General features: G+C 54.5%; 1 protein-coding gene across 2 annotated transcripts; it reads right to left on the bottom strand.

The window, feature by feature from the left end:
* Nucleotides 1-8: 8 nt before the first annotated feature.
* On the bottom strand, nucleotides 9-19,062 carry SCGN (secretagogin, EF-hand calcium binding protein). 2 transcript variants are annotated; one of them, XM_001517029.4, is made up of 11 exons: nucleotides 18,666-19,062; nucleotides 17,301-17,371; nucleotides 12,358-12,450; nucleotides 11,312-11,401; nucleotides 10,531-10,587; nucleotides 9,135-9,212; nucleotides 5,867-5,922; nucleotides 5,226-5,271; nucleotides 4,036-4,095; nucleotides 2,367-2,435; nucleotides 9-1,013 (listed from the first exon to the last, which is right to left on the bottom strand). In XM_001517029.4, the coding sequence occupies exons 1-11, from the start codon at nucleotides 18,739-18,741 to the stop codon at nucleotides 885-887; spliced, it is 825 nt and encodes a 274-aa protein (XP_001517079.2). In that variant the 5' UTR covers nucleotides 18,742-19,062; the 3' UTR covers nucleotides 9-884. The 2 variants fall into 2 exon arrangements, with proteins under 2 accessions (XP_001517079.2, XP_039766515.1); XM_039910581.1 differs by lacking the exon at nucleotides 10,531-10,587.
* Nucleotides 19,063-19,391: the final 329 nt, after the last annotated feature.

Here is a 19,391-nt window from a genome sequence, read left to right as displayed (position 1 = left end):
CACCTCTCTCTCTTCCAATTCGAGGGTTTATTTTGACACCGACAAGCATCCACTTGGCACCGTACTTTCCTACTCGCACACATGCAAGGGCACGCACTAAATAGGACAGATTGCCCAAATACACCCAATGGGGACACCGGATAGGGGCATCTGGCAGAAACACCCGGGCACTGGGACCACCTGGTGGGGACACCCGGGGGTCAGGACCCCCACTGGAGACAGCAAAAGGCGACATCACAAGTACGACCGGGCTAGGATCTCTCCCCCAAGACCAGCTATGAAACTGCCACCCTCCAAGGCGCCGTACTGGCCTCCCCGGGGTGAGGGGAGGGCGGGGAGGTGGTGGCGGGAGCCGGGGCGAGGGGTTCTGAGGAAGCAGGAGATCGGGCAGACCCGGCTCCTGCCCGTACCCCTCCTTTGCCCGAGCGCATTCACCCGGAAGCTCACACGATAGCTAGGCTTAGCGGACACGTTTCTACGAGCAGGAGCACACGGGAATGATAAAGCTCTCTGGTCCGAACGGGCACCCACGCCGGTGTGCCCCCACGGGCCCCCGTGCCGATATCAGCACCGACATTCCTACCCCCTCCCACACCATCGCCAACCCCGAAACCATCACCCACACTGACACCCACACAGAAGCCGTCGCCAACACTGATTCCCTCCTGATGCCCACGCCGACACCGGCCCCATCACCGACGCCGATACCGCCGACAGCATCACAAACACGGGCACCCGCACCGGCTTCCACACCGGCGCCTGGACCGACACCCATTCTCTCACCCGCGTCACCTCCAACACCATCATCCACAGCCACACTCAAACCCAAACCCCTTCCGTCACCCTCACCGACACCGGCACCCACGCCAACCCCGGGCTGACGCCTAAGGGGCGACTTTTAACCCCAGGCAGAGAGCCAGTTCCGTCTTTTGGATCTTCCCATCTTTGTTGACATCGCAGTGGCGCAGCAGAATCTCCCGAAACTTATCCAGGTCTACGCCACTGATGCTGGGCTGAGGGCGACAGAAGAGACACGATGAGGGAAACCAGTCAGATCCACGGTGTCCTCAAACCTCTGAACTACGGCAGGATGCGGGGCCAGGCGGAGGAGGGGAAGAGAGGTAGCGTGGACCAGTGGAAGGAGCATGGGTCTGGGAGTCAGAGGACCCGGGTTCTGATCCCGGCTCCGTCACTTGCCTGCTGGGGGATCCTGGGCAAGTTACATCTCTGGCCTTCAGTTTCCTCATCTGCAAAATGGGGATTCAATACTTGTTCTTAGGCTGAAGGCCCCATGTGGGACAGAAACGGTCTGGGACCTGATTAACTTGTATCTACCCCAGCACTCAGTACGGGGTTTGACACATAGTAAGCATTTAACAAGTAGAATGATAACGATAATAACAATAATTGTCTCTGCCACTATATTGCGTACTCTCCGAGGGCAGGGGAACGTATTTCGCTTCTGTTTTACACTGGTCCCCACGAGTGCTTAGTAGAGCGTCTTGGTCTCGCTGGGCACTTAATAAATTCCATTGGTTGATTGATTGAAGAAGCCCCCTAAGAAACTGGACCCTTGGGAGAAAGGCTGGAACAGATCCAGGGTGAGGAGGGTGTAGACTACTTCCTGCGTATCCTTCTAGGAGGGGAAATTCTGCTCCCCGGAATTTCCCAGAAGGATTTTCAGGAGGCTCTGCCTCTTCTGCCTGAGCCAAAAAGAAGCCGCCGAGCACAAGGAGCAGGGGATTGGACACTTGGGGGTTAAGGATTCCGTCTGGCTGGGAACAGATTCCCCTGGGGGGGGATTTCCAGGGAGATTTCTGGGGAGATTGCCGTTTGGAAAACAAAAGGGGAAGAAGAACTTTGCCGAAAGTTGAATTAGCAAATTAAAGGGTTTGCTTTGGGGAGGCTGGACTCTCCCCAGACGGGGACCTTTTTGGGGGCTTGGTTACCAGGGCAACGTCTTCAGCCCGGAGGCTCAGAAACAGGAAGGAGGAGTGGATGGTTTGGATGTCAGAGAGGCCGGACTGAAGAGGGAGGGTAGGCCAACCCTTTGGATGGCTTCCACGTCGACGGTGGCAGGAAGAGAGGGGAGAGGGGAGTTTTCTCGCCGAACAAGACGAGTCCCCCTGAGACTCAGAAACCTCAATGAGGCCCAAGAACAAGGAGGCTGAGAGGTCTCACACCAAAGCAGCTCTCAGCCTAGGGCTGACGGGAGCTACTTTGGGAAGGAGGGAATGTGGCCTAATGGAAAGAGCATAACCCAGGGAGTCTGGGTCTCTTGACTTGTCTGCTTTGGGTCCTTGACCGAGTCACTAAACTTCTCTGTTCCCATCTGCAAAATGGGGATTTAATGCTTGCATCCCTACCTTGACAAGCTCCATCATGTCCTTGACAAAGCCATCCACTTCCGGTCCCTCCAGTGCCCCGGTCTGGCTCTGAAAGACACAATGGCCTCGGGATGCAGGAGGCCGACGGGGACCCCCTCCTAGTCCAGCTGACAGACCCAGGGCCCCTCGCCCGCACCGCCGCTTCCGGCGCCCCCCAATTCCAGGGATAAAGCGGGCGGCGGGAAGCGGGCCAGGGAGCCTGGCTGTCAGCGCTGTCTCGTGGGCCGTGAGGCCGGGCCCTGTGAGCCTAGCCCCGGGATGGCTGGACGGACTTTATTTTCATCCGCAGCCCCTCGAAAGGTTATCTCACACTCGGGTCTGGCATCAAGGTGGTGTTGCTAGGCAAGTTGAGGGCGGGGGGCCCATTTTTGCTCTGGTTTGGTTTACAGAACCGAAGGATGAGAGCAAAGGGGCATTAGGGGCCTGGAGGTGGGGAACCTCAGCTCACCTGAACCGGCTCAGAGGTTCCTGACTCTGCCATCCACTCGTCCTCCCTACTCGCCCAACGGGATTGGGAATGGCCACTCTCCGCATCTCCCGGAGGAGGGACCACCGTGGCTCCTGCCTTTTCCGATGCCCACACACCCTCTGAATCTCTCCGACACCGAGCAGTCCCCTCCCTTTCACCCCCTCTAGGGACCCTCCCCGGGGTCTTCCTCGGCCTCAGTCATCCTGCCGCACCCGTTCACCTCCGGGCCAAAGCTCACCACCTCCTGGCCTGGCCGCCCTCCGCACAACCCGCGAATCACGTTGCCACAGCGGAACTGGAAATCTCTAGTCTCCGCCCGGTGTCTCACAGCAGTGACCCCACCGTGAAGAAGTCACCCCAAATGGCCCGTGGCGATCTTGGTTTCCGGGTGGCTTCTGACCCCTCCGTCTCGACTTGCCCCATCCTAGTCCCCCTCCCCTCCACTGTTGCTGTGACCTGTTTGTCTCTGGAGCCGAAGGGCCACGTCGGCGGGAGGACGTGAGCGATGAGAGCAGAGTAACATGGCATAACGGCTGTGCCGTCGTGACCAGGAGCCATCTCCTCAGGCGCCACTTTGGACGGTTGAAGATAAATGCTTCTGGACCGTGGCCAGCTGATCCTTATTCTTTTCTCCCCCCCTTATGCCTAACTTTCTTTAAATAAGTAAAACTAAGTGGGGGGGGGGGGGCAGTGCGGTCTAGCGGAAAGAGCACGGGCATGTGGGTCACAAGACCTTGGTTCTAATCCCCACTCTTCCAGCGGCCCTCTGGGTGACCTTAAACAAGTCGCTTTATGTCACCGGGCTTCGGTTTTCAAATCCGTACAATGGGGATTCATTGATTGATTCATTCATTCAATCGTATTTATTGAGTGCTTATTGCCTGCAGAGCACTATACTGAGCATTTGGATGATATCTGCCCTCCTTACCATTTAGATAGGAGTCCCGTGAAGGGCCGGGATCGTACCCAACTTGATTCCTCTGTTTCTACCCCCCGTCTTGGCACAGAGCGTGGACTAGGCCCCTATCTCCCATGGATGCCCACAGTAAAGGGCACAGTAGATACGATTGATTATTGAAAACGGACGGCTCACTGCCCCTCGACTCCCGGACGAAGCTGTGCCAGCGGCCAGACGGAGGTCAAGGACTGGAACCGAAACCCAAATGGCAGAAGGCTTACGACGTCATAGTGGGCAAAGATTTTCTCAAAGTCCCTCTTGCGCTCTTCTGTGGTACAGGCCTGCAGGTGGAAGAAAAAAGGTAGCAGGGCAACAGACATAACTCGGGGCTCTATATGCAGCAGGCGCTCGGTAAATACTACAGAGGGGTACACGGCACACGGTAGGCCCTAGTAAATGCTATCGAGAAAGAACTCCAGAGAAGCAGTGTGTCCCAGTGGATAGAGCACGGGCCTGGATGTCAGGAGGAACTGAATTCTGATCCCAGCTCTGCAACTCATCTGCCTCGTCACCTTGGGCAAATCACTTCTCTGTGCCTCAGTTACCTCATCTGTAAAATGGGGATTAAGACTCTGAGCCCCATGTGGGAAAGGGACTAATAATAATACTAACAATGGTGGTATCTGTTAAACGCTTACTATGTGTCAAGGACTGTTCTAAGCTCTGGGATAGATACAAGGTAATCAGGTCTTCCCACGTGGGGCTCACAGTCTTCATTCCCATTTTACAGATGAGGTAACTGAGGCACAGAGAACTTATGAGACCTGCCCAAAGTCACACAGCTGATCAGTGGCCGAGGCAGGATTAGAACCCACGACCTCTGACTCCCAAGCCCGTGCTCTTTCCATTAAGCCACATTGCTCCTCCATGGGCCCGCAAGTCAGAAGGACCTGGGTTCTAAACCCAGCTCCACCCCACCATGTCTGCTGTTTGACCTTGGTTAAGTCACTTTATTTTTCTGTGCCTCAGTTACTTCATCTGTAAAATGGGGATTATAGAGTGTGAGCCCTCTGTGGGACGGGGACTGTGTCCAGTCTGATTACCTTGTATCTTCCCTAATGCTTAGAACAGTCCTTGGCACATGCTAAGTGCTTAACAAGTACCATAATAATAATAATAATTATTGTTATTACCACATTGTGGCCATACTTTGCTGCTGTGTCATGTGGATAAACACTCCTGCTTGATGGACTTGACCATGAAAACCCCGAACCGTCAGCAGCCCGGTACGTTGGAGAGAGCTGGAAAGAGCACTGGGGGTTTCCCTGGAGAAGGCTTTATATAAAAAGCAGAATCCCAAACCAGGCTCTCTTTTCCTGTCTCCCCCACCAACCCATCCCTTCCCAACCCCGGCAGGTCCAGCAACCAGGCAGATAAGCGGGGATCCAAGGAGAGAAACTTGGTGACTTACATCCATCTGAAACTGGAGCAGGAAGTTTTCCTGAAGAGCCAGAATCCTAGATGGGAGAAACCCAAACGGCAATCTCATTAGTTTGCCTCCCCCGGCAAATTCACGGTTGTCCTGGAGGGCAGGGTCCACTCCTCAGAAGGAGTGAGGGAGGGGGATCCCCCTTCTCCGGACCCAGGCACTCGAGGCTCAACCAAAAGGATGAAAAATGGAAAGAATTAGTCGTCTAAGACGAGGGTTGCCCTTCAGATATCTCCATAAACGAGGATGGTTTGCGTTCTAAGCCAAAGAAAAAAAATCAAATATAGTAACAGTATTAATGGCTGCTAATGAGGGTGGCTGCTAATGAGGGCTGGAGCTCCGCTCTAGCAAGTCCCTTTGGAAGAGGTCCAGGTCATGAGGTGCTACTTCCATCCATCTCCCCAGAATCCTCTCCACCACCTGCCGTGGCGACACCGTTGAGGAGTCCCTGAAGCTGGAGCGGAGGGACCCCAGTACCTCGGGGATGAAGATGCTATCGCTCTGGGATTGACGGGGGTTGCGGGGGGTGGGAGGTTCTAGCCATGAGGCAGTGGGGGCCGGTGGGAAAGGGGCAGGGAGAGGGCTGGACTCCCGGGCCCCCTGAATGGTTTTGGGCTACCGACCTGGCCAAGTCATTGAGATCCAGCCGGCCATCTTTGTTCTTGTCAAAAATCTTCATCTGAAGAGGAGAAGAAGGGGGAAAGAAGCGGAGCAGTGCTGTGACCGACGTTGAGGCCTCCCCCCGATCCAGCCACCCTCAGATTCCAGATCCCCGTGTCCGGCCCGGCCGGGGCCGAGCCCATAGCATAAAATGGATGCTCGGCCCCGTCGACGAGGGAGACCTTCCCTTCACCTCTGGGATTTGGCTGCCTGCTGCCCAGGGCCGATGACCCTGTTGCGGCTTCCTCCTCGGCACTGGGCCTGAACCCAGTGTTGTTCCCCGCCCTCCCTTCCGGAAGCTCTGTTGGGGCCCAAATATGAGAGGGACTTTTCTGGGAGGTGGAGGAATGGGGCCAGGCGGATGACGAAGGATGATTGCCTTTCCAAGACCGGTCTCCCCGACATCCCCTGCCCCCTGCAGCACCCAGGCCTCTGGGGAACGAGTGAGGGGCTGCCTTCCGAGGGCTGACCCTGTGGTATCATCGGGGTCCGGCTGCTGCGCACGGTTGCTCCAGGCCAATAGCCCGGGGTCCGGGAGAGTAAGCAAGAGAGGCTTCAGGCCCTTTGGGAGGGAGCAGTCCGTTCCAATCTGAGAGCAAAAAGCGGTGTAAATAAGCACCACGGACCCCCGTTGGGAGTGAAAAAGAGAAAGCAGAGCGAGTTCCCATCACCAGCCCAGCTGTGAAACGGAGAAGGCAGACACAAACTCAAAATTCACCACGGGAGCTCTGGGCGGAGAGAAGGTTTGGAAAGTCCTCTCTGACATCTACGTCTTGGGTTAGTTTCGAGTCCAACCTTGACGCCTTTCACGGTTACCTTCCCTGCCTCGGTTTCTTCCTCTGTGAAATGGGAACAGAACCTGGCACACACTCTCAGCTCTTGGGATGAAGGGGAACGCACATTTCCTCCCTCCGCAGTTCAGCTCTCCTCCTTCCGCCTCCATCGTGGGAGCCACTCGAGGAAGGGGATTTCAAGTTTGTTCAGACCCTCCCTCTTCATCTTGGCCTTCACACGCCTGTCCTCAGGCGAGGTCTTTGGCAAGGAGCTTCCCATCGCAATGAATTTGAAAAGCAGTGTGGACCAGTGCTAAGGGCGTGGGCCTCGGAGTCAGGAGACCTAGGTTCTAATCCCGGCCCGACGCTAGCCTGCTTAAGTGGCCTTGAGCAAGTCATTTCACTTCTATTTGCCTGAGGTTCCTCATCTGTAAAACGGTGATTAAATACCTGTTGTCCATTCATCAATCGTATTAATTGAGCTTCCACTTTGTGCGGAGCACTGTACGAGATACTTGAGTATGTATAATATAAGGTAGTTGGTCCCTGACCTCCCTGACCCCTGACCTCAAGAAGCTTAGAGTCCCTTACCCTTAAATTGTGAAACCCTGTGCGGCGAGGAGGAAGCAGACTGGTACTATGTTTCATGGAGTTGTGGGCAGGGAATATACAAAAATTAAAATGATGACAGTATTTTTAAATGCTTACTATATGCCAAACACCGTTCCAAGCGCTGGGGTAGATACAAGGTCATCAGGTTGTCCCACGTGGGGCTCACCATCTTAAGCCCCCTTTTACAGAGGAGAAAACTGAGGCACAGAGAAGTGAAGTGACTTGCCCGAGGTCACACAGCAGACAAGTGGCGGAGCTGGGATTAGATCCCACGTCCTCTGACTCCCAAGCCCATGCTCTTGCCACTAAACCACACTGCTTCAATAACTGTGCTATTTGTGAAACACTTACTATGTTCCAGGCACTGTACTAAGCCCTGGGGTGGATACAAGGAAATGGGGTTGGACCCAGTCCCTGTCCCACGGGGGGCTCACATCCTTAATCCCCATTTTCCAGATGAAGAAATTGAGGCATAGAAAAGTGTAGTGAAGTCACACAGCGGACAAGTGGCAGAATCAGAATTAGAACCCAGATCCTTCGGACGCCCAGGCCAGGCCTCTATGCACTAGGCTACTGTGCTGTTTATTGTGGCGTTGTACTCTCCCGAGCACTTAGTACAGTGCTCTGCACTCAGTAAACGCGCAGTAAATACGGCCGACTGACTGACCTGAAGCAGGTATCGGGTCTACTTGCTCTATTGAACTCTCCTAGTGCTTAGTACAGTGCTCTGTAGGCGGTAAGAGCTCAATAAATACCACTGATTTGGGGGCCCCGCTCCACAGCGAAGGCTCCTTGGCTAGCTGGACTTTTCTCTCCACCCGCTCCTGGCTGTGGAGAACTTGGATCCCCTCGGGGTATTCCAGCACGCCAATGGATACCCCCTCTTTTTGGACGCCCACGCGCAATAATGACTGCTCTTCCTCCTTTGTGTTTACCTTTCCATCGAGTGGCACAATAGCCTCTTTGTAGCTTCCTGATCGAGCTCCACGGGGAGTCTTTCCCATCCCTGTTTACTCATGAGCCACCTGGGGGTCCCGGCCAACAGCCTCCTCCGACCCCGAGAGACCCCCGAGGGCGTTCGGTCCATCTCCCCGGGACCGCAGGGGACCCCCATGCCTGTCCCTTGGATGCTTGGAGGAGAATTTTCTCTTCCGCTGAGGGGTGACCTTGTTCGGCCCCATCATTTCCCGTGTCCTTTGCGATAATAATAATGACGGTGTTATAACGTTATAATAATGTTGGTATTTGTTAAGCGCTCACTGCGTGCCAATCACTGTTCTAAGCTCTGGGGTAGATACAAGGTAAGCAGTTTGTCCCACGGCTCAATCCCCATTTTAATGAGGTCACTGAGGCCCAGAGAAGCGAATCGCCCAGGGTCGCACAGCAGACGAGTGGCGGAAGATGGATTAGAACCCACGTCCTCTGATTCCCAAGCCCGGGCTCCTGCCGCTAAGCCACGCAGCTAAGCTCTGGGGATCCGGGTGGCCTGATTAAGTCTCGTTCTCTCTTCTCACCCGGTTAAAAGTCCCGTCCCCTCGCTCTCATTCCAGACCAGCGTCGGGTCCTCTCGACCAGAGAGGATAGTCTGCCCCCTCCCTTCCCGCTTTTTCCTGGCATGGGCCGGCCCCGGGGAGAGCCGCGGGCCGGGGGCTCACCGAATCCCCTTCCTCAGGACTTCAAGGGCAGAGAGAAGGCAGGGGGCAGAGAGGCTGGGTCGATCGCTTGGCCTTCGGAGGGGAAATGCTAGAACTGGGTGAGGCGGGCCCAGCCGGGGAGGGTCTGCCCACGTCTCCCGGGGATCAACCCTCCCTCCGGTGCCCAACTGGGGGTCCAGGGCGACGCTTACCATCGTGTCCGTGTAGTTCTCCAGCTTGGCCGCTGAAATGGCCTTCTTGTGCTTCAGGAGGAGATCGCGCAGGAAGTCCTGCCACCCCAACGAAGACCGTCAGTCCCCCTGGGCCCGGAAGCCCGGAGTTGGGCCCAGCGCAGCGCCTGATCAGCGTCCCCGCCCCTCCCAAGGACCACGCCGACGATGGCTCGACCGTCCCAGGAGACCAAGGCGGCCAGAAATAATAATGATGGTATTTGGTAAGGTCTCACTAGGTGCCAAGCACTGTTTTAAGCGCTGGGGTGGATACAAGGCAATCAGGTTGTCCCACGAGGGGCTCAGAGTCTTAATCCCCATTTTACAGATGAGATAGCTGAGGCTTCCGAGAGGAAATCTAGATGTGCCAGACGGGACTCCAGCTGAGAAGGAGGCTCGAGGATGAGGCCAAGGAGAGAGAGAGAGAGAGACCGGGAGGCCAAGGGGAGCACTCTGGGATAAAGAGACCCGGCTGCACGTCTCATGACCTAAATCTCCACACCCGGTGAGGTCTTTGAACGTGGCCGCTAAGGAGCGAGGTGAGGAGTAAGCACTTGCAAGACCATCTCTCCGCTCCTCTTTTCCTCCCACCAGTAATTTATCCCATGTCTCCTTCCCCATTTTGTCTGGAAGCTCCTCTAGACTAGGAATTATCTTTTATCCACTAGCCTGTAGGCTCGACGTGGGCAGGGAACATGTCTGCCAACTCTATTGTATCGTATTCCCCCGCCCCCCATGCTTAGTACAGTGCTCTGCACTTAGTAAGTGCTCGATAAATACTATGGATTTCTTGATTTTCTCTCTATTGAACTCTCCCAAGTCCTTAAGACAGTGCTCTGCACCAGATAGTATCGTACTGCAGTTCTCCGGACCCAGGACAGTGCTCTGGACCAGTAGGTGCCCAGGACTCTGTTCTGCTTGCTGGGTGACCTTGGGCCAAGTCACTTAACTTCTCTGTGCCCCTGTTTCCTCATCTGCAAAATGGGGAGTCAATCCCTGTTCCCCCTTCTACTGAGACTGCGAGCCCCACGTGAGACGGAGACAGTGTCCAACCTGATTAACTTATATCTACCCCCAGCACAGTACACTGACACACAGTAAGCACTTAACAAATAACATAATAACCATTATTACTGTTATTATCATCATCATTCCCAGTTTACGCATGAGGAAGCGGAGGCCCAGAGAGGTGAAATGACTTTCTGAGGTCACTCTGCAGAACTAGAACCAGTAATGGCATTTACTGAGCAACGACTGCATGTGATACACTGTACTAAGCTTTGGGGAAGTACGGACCTAGAAGAGGCACGTTTCTTTCCCCCCGCTCGGACCCCGTCAGCAGCACGAGGGGGGCAGGGACCACTCCTCCAAAACTCACCCGGAGCTCAGTGGCCGAGATGAATCCACTGCTGTCGGCGTCGTATTTACGCCAAATCTGAAACACGGTAATGATAATAATGGTATTTGTTAAATGCTTACCGTGTGCCAGGCACTGTACTAAGCGCTGGGCCACCAAAGCAAATCGGGTTGGACACAGTCCCTGCCCCGCACAGAGCTCACAGTCTTAATCCACATTTTCCAGATGAGGTAACTGAGGCGCAGAAGAGTGAAGTGACTTGTCCAAGGCCACAAAGCAGATAAGTGGTGGAGCCGGGATTAGAACCCGTGATCTTCTGACTCTCAGGCCCGTGCCCTATCATGCCCACCCGTGGCACTCCTCTGCCCCGTGGTGCCTCTAGCCCGTGGCACCTCTTTCTCCCACCATTCCTGTCTTGCCACGAGTCCTCCCCACTGCCCTGGTGGGCAGTTAGACCCGGGCGAGAGAACTCAGATGGTTGATCCCTGCCCTTTGACACCCAGGAATCACTGGGATAAAACACGTTAAGCCCGAACCCCTGGAGATCCCTGCATTCCAACCCCTCTCTTTCTCCATCCCCCATTTTAAAGTTAAGGAAACAGACTCGGAGAGGTTAAGTGGCTGGCCCGAGGCCACACGGTAGGCCGGGGCAGAGCAGGGACTGGAACCCGGATCTCCCGCGAGGGGAACATCTCAGGTGCAAACCATCAGACGGCACTTCCTCCTGAGGTCGGGAGCGGAAAGTACCGAGATGATGGGGGTTTGGGGGCCGGGGCCGGGACGGGACGGGGAAGACCCCCACCTGCATGAACTCCACGCTGTTGTCCAAGGGTGTTTCCCGGCGAAAGAGCAGGAGAAAGTTCTCATCTTCCGGCAGGACCATGTTGGCAAGCTGGAGGGAACACAGACACCCAAGGCCCGTTTGACTCCTGAGCCCTAGAGTCAGGGAGTGGATGGATTTTGCGGGGGGGGGAGGGCGGGTGTTACTCCCTCATTATTTGGGGGTAACTGTTGGGTTTTATCTTTTTAACGGGCAAAATAAGGTTTAAGTTACACTGAATTTGGCTGTTTCAAGAATGCGTATCTCTGAAAATGGTGGGGGTGGAGAAGTTGTGGGGTGGGGGTGGAAGGTCAGGGTGGGGAGGGGGAGAGTGGCAAGGGCCGCTGCAGGTGGGATTCACACAGGTGGAGCCTCGGCGTGGAGGCGGAGAACGGGAGGCAGTGAGAGCTTCCAACTGGGGAGAAGTTCTTGGCCCATTTCCCTTCCGGCGGGAGCTGCTCCTGTTGGCGCGGTTCCTGTCCGGGCCGGGCCGGGGAGAGGGAAGCTGGCAGAAGAGAGATGGAAAAGGGCAAGGGAATAGACCTCTGGGGATCTTCAGGGACAGACGCCTACTCCAGAGTCTTTTGGGATGAACCCAAGAGCCTGAAACAGGGCCTAGAAATTGGGATAAAATTCGATAAAACATGAAAAATCCAACCCTCACCTTCAGCTTTTTTTCCCATTTATTCGGACTCGATACAAGGAGCGGAAAAGGGGTTGACCCCCCCCCCAGGACACAATTCCTTAGAATCACAGGGTCCTGGGACCTCATGAGGTCATCTGGGCCATCCCCCTGCCTCTGGGCATGTGAGGACCTACAACTTTCCAACCTGGTTGTTTAAAATGTCCTGGGAAAACTATTTTTTTCTCCCAGGAAGGAAGTATATACTTGGAAATGTGAGGGATTCAGGGAAAGGGGTGGTATTCCCCTCTCCCATAACTGAACTCCGGGTGCTTCCCTTCATTCATAGAACCCATCAAAGGATGAGTGAGGCAGATAATAATAATAATAATAATATTCAAGGTACTTCTTGAATTTGCAAACGTCCATCAGCAGACACATCGTAGGTGGCCATGAACTGGTCTTTTATCTTCTGAAGCTTTTCTCCTGCTTCCTCATCCTACAATAGCAAGAGTGATATGGGTTTAATAATCATAATTATGACATACATTAAGTGCTCACTATGTGCTAAGCACTGGGGAAGGTACAAGATATTCAGATCAGACACCGTCCCTGTCCCTCACAGGGCTTAAAGTCCAAGTCAGAGGGAAGAAGAGTAGGGATCTTATTCCCATTTTATAGGTGAGGAAACAGGCCCAGAGGGCCCAGAGAGGTTAAGTGACTTGTCCAAGGGCACACAGCAGGCCAGTGGAAGAGCTGGGATCAGAATTTATGCCTCCTGACTCCCAGACCTGTGTTCTTCCCAGTAGGCCTTGCTGGTTTCCACTGTCCAGAAGCCCGAAAGAAGATTTGAGGAGGGGTGAGTGGACAGATGGACAGATGGATGGATGGATGGATGGGTGACTGGGTGGATGGATAGAGGCACCCCAGAGACAGCAGGTCTCTTTCTGGGAATTTGAGATTCGATAGCTGATCTCCTTCCTACTTAGATTGATTATAGCCACCTCAGAGATTATTACCGTGTTTGGCACAAAGTAAGCCCTTAACAAATACCATGCTTATTATTAGACTGGGAGATGTGTGTGGGACAGGGACTGTGCCTGGATTTGTTTATCCTGTATCTACCCCAGTGCTGTGTACAGAGTCAGTGTTTAGACAATACCACGATTTTTTATTATTAGTTTTATCTAAACAGTCTGTCTAGAGAGCCAACACTTTCACTTTCCCAAAAACTTTCCCCCAAAGTGAATTCAGTCCATCTTCCCAACAGCCCTGTGATGCAGGCAGAGAGGGGGACATCATAAACCCCAGTGACAGATGAGGAAACCGAGGCCCCGTGGTGGAGATGGGGCCAAACCGGAATCTTCCATCTCCCGTCCCGTGCTCTTTCCACTGGGCTGCACTGCCTCCGCACGCACATACGTGAGTGTTCGCAATCACGCACACAATAAGCCAGTGCCCTCCTGAGGGAAGGGGACAAGGCAGCTGACAAGACAGCGAGAGGAACGAACAAATAGTAATTACACTCCAGAGAAGCTAATCGGTGGAGGAGGAGGAGGAGGAGGAGGAGGAGGAGGAGAAGGAGGAGAAAGGGAAGGAACAGGGCAACTCCCTGTTGCAGCCCCTCTCTGACGTACGAAACGTGCAGGAGGCGGACAGATCAGCAGCCTCGCTCCCGGGCCCGGACCGGACCTGGCCCCGACCCCTCTGCCTGGTTCCCCTTGAGCCTGGGCAGCTATCCCAGCTCCCCCGCTTGTCAGCTGTGTGACTTTGGGCAAGTCACTTCACTTCTCTGTGCCTCAGTGACCTCATCTGTAAAATGGGGATTAAAACTGTGAGCCCCACGTGGGACAACCTGATCGCCTTGTATCCCCCCAGCGCTTCGAACAGTGCTTTGCACATAGTAAGCGCTTAACAAATACTACCATTATTAATGAGGCTGGGGAGGAGCCACTGGAGCCACTCCTGTAAGCAATCATTCGTTCATCCATTCAATCCTAATTATTGACCGCTTACCGGGCGCAGAGCACTGTACCGGGCACTTGGGAGGCATAATACAATAAATGAACAGACACCTTCCCTGCCTCCAATGAGCTTATAGTTTGCCAAACTCCCAGGACGTTGGCCGGGGCCTTTAAGAGAGGTTGGATGACCGAAAAACGTGTGGCTAAGCAGCACAGGGCCATTCTTTAGGTGACCATTTCTCTCGGGCCTTAAAAGGGACGACAGACTCTGATTCCACACTGGGCCTTAAGCGCTGGGATGGACAGCCAACGGGCTGCCATGGCCGGCGGACACTCCCCTCGTCGCTGTCCCTTTTGACATGCTCTGGGCCCAAGGAGGATGGTGGAGGAGGAGGAGGAGGAGGGGGAGCAGAGAGGGGGAAGGTCACCGCGGCAGCATTCTCACCTTAGAAAGGGTGAGATCTCGTCTATCTCCTCGCCAACCTCTGGCCCGCGTCACATCTGACAGACAGTTACTTCCCTCACACCCTTCGAAGCCTCATTGAAGCCCACCTCCTCCAAGAGGCCTTCCCCGACTGAGCCCCCTTTGCCTTTTCTCCCACTCCCTTCTGCGTCACCCTGACCTGCTCCCTTTATTCATCCCCCCCTCCCAGCCCCACAGAACTAAGCTCACTGCGGGCAGGGAATGGGTCTGCTATAGTGCCCTCTCCCCAGTGCTCAGTACAGCGCTCTGCACACAGTACGTTCTCAACTGACCGACGCAGAGGGGTGCTTCAGCTGACTCCCAGGCTGTGGGAGTCGGGCGAAGGGTCACCCTCTGGGGGTGCTGGGGCTCTGGGGCTCTGAACGGTGACCCCCTTCCGCGCGGAATGGCGGGGGGCCAAGGAGCAGAACCGCGTCAGCTCCCCGGGCTAGAAAACCATCAGAGTGAAAAGTGCCGAGTGGCGAAGTTTTCTGTTTGCGCTTCAAACCAAGCGAAAGGAAAAAAAAAAACCAAAACAAAAAGAAAATAATAAAAGGGGCGTTTTCATTGAGCAGCTGCCTTTCCAGTGACTCATTCCACTCCCTCTCAGGAATGTGCAGAACTGATTGTTCTGTGGTTCTCTGACCTCCTGCCAAAAAGGTCAGGGCCCCTTAAAACGTCTGAGTTCCTTCCAGCCCGGGGAAATTCTGGCTTCTGTGGTAATAGTGACCCCAGCTGCTTTGAATCAGCACATAATGATAATAATGATGATCATGGTATTTGTTAAGCGCTTACTATGTGCCAGGCACCGTACCGAATGCAAGGATGGATACAAGGTATTTGGGTTGGACGCAATCCCTATCCCACACGGGGCTCACGATCTTTAACCCCATTTTCCAGACGAGGTAAAGGAGGCACAGAGAAGTGAAGTGACGTACCCCAGGTCACACAGCAGACTAGTGGCGGAGCGAACATTCGAACCCAGATCCTCTCGACTGGGTGTTGGAATCAGATTGGACAGAGTCCTTTTCCACCTGGGGCTTACAGCCTAAGAGGGAGGGAGAGCATGTATCTGATCCCATTTCACAAGAGAGGAGGCAGGATGGCCTAGGGGATAGTGCTCGGGCCTGGGAGTCAGAAGGATCTGGATTCTAATACTGCTTCTTCCATATGTCTGCTGTGTGACCTTCACTTCACTTCTCTGTGCTTCAGTACCTCATGCGTAAAACGAAGGACTGAACCTGCGAACGGGGACGGGGACGGTGTCCAACCTGACAACGGCCCAGAGGGGTGAAATGACTTATCTAGGGTCACGCGACAGGCAGTTGGCCAAATTGGGATTAGACCCCCTGTTTACCGTCTCGCAGCCTCCTGACCTCTGAACTGGGCCGCACTCCTTCCCTAGGACAGGGTGGCTGGATGACAGTTGTTGTGTTGGGGATTTATGGAGCAAAATGAAGGAGGGAGGGAAAAGGGCCAACACTCTACCAGAGTGAAGCGTCAGGCCCTGGGAGAGAACTAAGTCCCTTGAGTGGGGCAGACCCCTAGGTGGACATCAGGACTTCGGACCACCGGTCAGTCGGCCGGACTTTACACGATGCATGGCCCGGGCATCCCCCCAGTGGTCTGAACGACCTACTGTGCCTCTCGAAGAGTCCTCCCAGCAAGGAATTGCTTTAAATATTGGCAAAATTCATCTCAGTTTGCTTGTTTTTTAATGGTATTTGTTAAGCAAGCGCTTACTGTGTGCCAGGCATTATTCTAAGCGCTGGGGTAGACACAAGGTAATTAATTTGGACCCAGTCCCACATGGGGTTTGCAGCCTTACCCCCTTTTTTAGAGGAGGTAACCGAAGCCCGGAGAAGTGAAACAGCTCACGTAAGGTGGGCCACGCTGGAAGGGTCAGTCAGTCGGTCGTGTTTATTGAGCGCTTACTGTGTGCAGAGCACTGTACTAAGTGCTTGGGAGAGTACAATATAACAAAAAGCACATTCTCTGCCCACAAGGAACGCACAGTCTAGATGGGGAGACAGACATTAACATAAATAAATAAATGACATGAGTGCCGTGGGGTCAGGTTGGGGGAAGAACAAAGGAAGCAAGTCAGGGTGACGCAGAAGGGAGAAGGAGAAGAGGCAAGAAGGGTTTAGGCAGGGAAGACCTCTTGGAGGAGGCAGTAGAAACCTAAACGGACCTCCTCCACGCAGACGAAAACCCATTTGAGTTTGCCTATCAATGGTGCCGCTTCAGAAGGCAAATTTCCGGCATCCCGAAGAATCTCTGGTCCCAGGCAGGGCTAGCCTTCCCACTAAACCTTCAGAAGTATAATAATAATAATAATAATGATGTTGGTATTTGTTAAGCGCTTACTATGTGCAGAGCACTGTTCTAAGCGCTGGAGGAGATACAGGGTAATCAGGTTGTCCCACATGAGGCTCACAGTCTTAATCCCCATGTTACAGATGAGGTAACTGAGGCCCAGAGAAGTGAGGTGACTTGCCCAGAGTCACACGGCTGCCAAGTGGCAGAGCAGGGATTCGAACCCCTGACCCCCGACTCCCAAACCCAGGCTGTTTCCACTCAGCCAGGCTGCTTGTCCATCTGCAGCGTTAAATCAGGTTGCCCGGCGAAACCAGGGCTGACCGGTCACAGTTCTGACCTTCAAGCGGCCAACAGATGTTGGGCTCAGAGCCAACAACCGCGATATTTCCTGGCCCTACTGCACCTGATATGAAACCTGCTTAAGCTCCACTTCGTTGCTAGGAGAAATCAAAAATCCCGGATAACATGTCACCGAGGGAGAAAGGAAGGAAGGAAGGAAGCACGACGGGCAGGATGAATCAACACAAACAGCCGGAGACGGCGGGGCCGGGCAGATCCCGTCTGGCGGTGCCCGGGCAGTGACTGGCAGGAGGTACTTACAGTAGGGCACAGCTTCTTCAGCAGGTGGTGGAAGAAAGCATCGAGCTCTTTGCCTTCTATGTAACCATTGTCTAAACACAAGAGACACAGAGCAGGGAGGTTAATTTCTTTGGACCCGGCAGCGTGGACTCGGATCATTTCCTTCCAAGACGAGACAAGGCGGTTTGGAGTCCTCTCTGTTACCCAGCTGAGGTCAGGTTTGGATTTATCATTCAGTTAATAATAATAATAATAATAATAATGAAGATGGTATTTGTTAAGCGCCTACTATGTGCCCAGCACTGTTTTGGGAGACTGAGGTCCAGCAGAAAACTCTTCCTCCTTTCTCCAGTCTCCCGCCCCCAATCCCCACCGGCCAGCTCAGTCCCTGGAGATAATTTGCCTTTCGATGGACTGAGGGATTTAATACAGGGCCAGCAAGTACAGCTGGTGATTCCAAATCGTGAGAAGCGGCATGGTCTAGTAACGATAATGATAATGACCGTATCTGTTAAGCGCTTACTATGTGCCAAGCACTGTTCTAAGCGCTGGGGTAGATATAAGGTCATCGGGTTGCTCCACGTGGTGCTCGCAGTCTTAATCCCCATTTTACAGATGAGACAGTTGAGGCACGGAGAAGTCGAGTGACTCGCCCGGAGTCACACAGAAGACAAGTGGCGGAGCCGGGATCGGTAGAAGGATCAGAGCGTCAGGAGTCGGAGGATCTGGGTTCTAGTCCTGGTTCTGTCAATTGCCCGCTCTGTGACTTTGGACAAGCCACCTAAGTAATTGGGGCCTCAGTTTCCTCATCTACAAAATGGGTATTCAATACCCATTCTCCTGCCCTCTTAGACTGTGAACCTCACGTGAGTCAGGGATCGTGTCCAATCTTATCATCCTGTACCTGGCCCAGGACCTAGTACAGTGCGTGGCCCGGAGTGAGCCCTTAACGAACACCGCAGTTATCTTGCCACGCAGTACTTCCGCCTTCCCGAATGCCAAAAAGCGACTCCGTCCATCGACCGCCCTGGCCCGGCAGCGCGCGCAACCGATTCTGAGCTTTTTATTGAGGGAGAACCGGTCCCCGCTCCTTCCTCCTCTGCCCCCTCGATCAATCAGTCAATCAAGACTATTCATCGCCGGCCTTTTCCCTTTCCCCATCCTTTCTCTTCCCTCCCGATGGCCCCGCTCCATTTCCCTCTCCCAAGCTCCATGTGGGCAGGGAATGTATCGTCGATGTGCTCTCCCAAGCGCTTAGCACAGCGCTCTGCGCACAGTAGAGTCTCCACAGATAGGATGGACTGGCCGACCCTTTCCATCCCCTCCCCAAGTCCTCCTCCCTCCCACGCTGACCGTTTCGTCTCCGGCCCCGACCCGGACACTGACCGTCGGCGTCGAAGCGCTTCCAGATGTGGAGGAAGGCGGCGGCGTCCAGCTGCGGCCGGGGGCCGGTGCTGTCCATGGTCCCTGAACCTTCCGAGGCGGCCAAAAGATAGCCCACTGGACGCCGGGGACGCCGGGGACCCCGGGGCGCGTGGCGGAACTTGGGAATAAAAGCTTTCCACTTCTCGCTCTCGTCAAAGGGGACCGTCGGAGGGAAAGGGAAGGGACCCAGGCGCCCGAGAGGGGATTTCCAGGGAGGAGGGAGAGCTGATGACCGGTCCAGCGCCTCCCTTGGGTCAGCAGGGCAGGCCGAGGCCAATCTCTGAGCTTCCAGAGACCGGGGGGAGGGACGGAAGGGGGGAAAAGGGGGAGCAAAGAGGAGGGAGATGGAGGAGGAAGGAGGAGAGGAAGGGGGAGAAGAGGAGGGGTAGAAAGGAGGGAGGGGAAGGAGAAGGGGACTGGGACATGGGAGTGTGGAGAAGGAGAAGACTGTGGGAGAAATACAGGAGGAGAAGGGAAGGGGAGGGAGAAGGAGGTGGGGCGGATATAGAAAGGAAGGCAGAGACACTGTGTCACAGAACCCTGGGGGAGAAAGAGGGGAGAGCAGGAGAGATTGGGAGGGAGAGGAGAGGGGGACAGCAGGAGAGAGAGGGGAGAGGGAGAATGGGGGGGGGGGGGGAGAGAGAGAGGTGGTCCCAGAGAGAAAACAGCTTATGACACCAGCTGGCT

This window comes from Ornithorhynchus anatinus, chromosome X2 (genome assembly GCF_004115215.2).
Source record: "Ornithorhynchus anatinus isolate Pmale09 chromosome X2, mOrnAna1.pri.v4, whole genome shotgun sequence".
Lineage (NCBI taxonomy): Eukaryota > Metazoa > Chordata > Mammalia > Monotremata > Ornithorhynchidae > Ornithorhynchus > Ornithorhynchus anatinus.
The sequence above is the reverse complement of the archived record's forward strand: the minus strand, read 5'-3'. Positions and strand labels throughout refer to the sequence as shown.

Bases quoted from the DNA above. Each gene is read 5' to 3' on its own strand.
- SCGN (XM_001517029.4), bottom strand. From the start codon at position 18,741: ATGGACAGCACCGGCCCCCGGCCGCAGCTGGACGCCGCCGCCTTCCTC. The intron at 17,372-18,665 runs GTCAGTGTCCGG...TCTTGTGTTTAG, and splicing joins GAAGCGCTTCGACGCCGACG to ACAATGGTTACATAGAAGGC. The intron at 4,096-5,225 runs GTAAGTCACCAA...TTCCACCTGCAG, and splicing joins TGCTCCAGTTTCAGATGGAT to GCCTGTACCACAGAAGAGCG.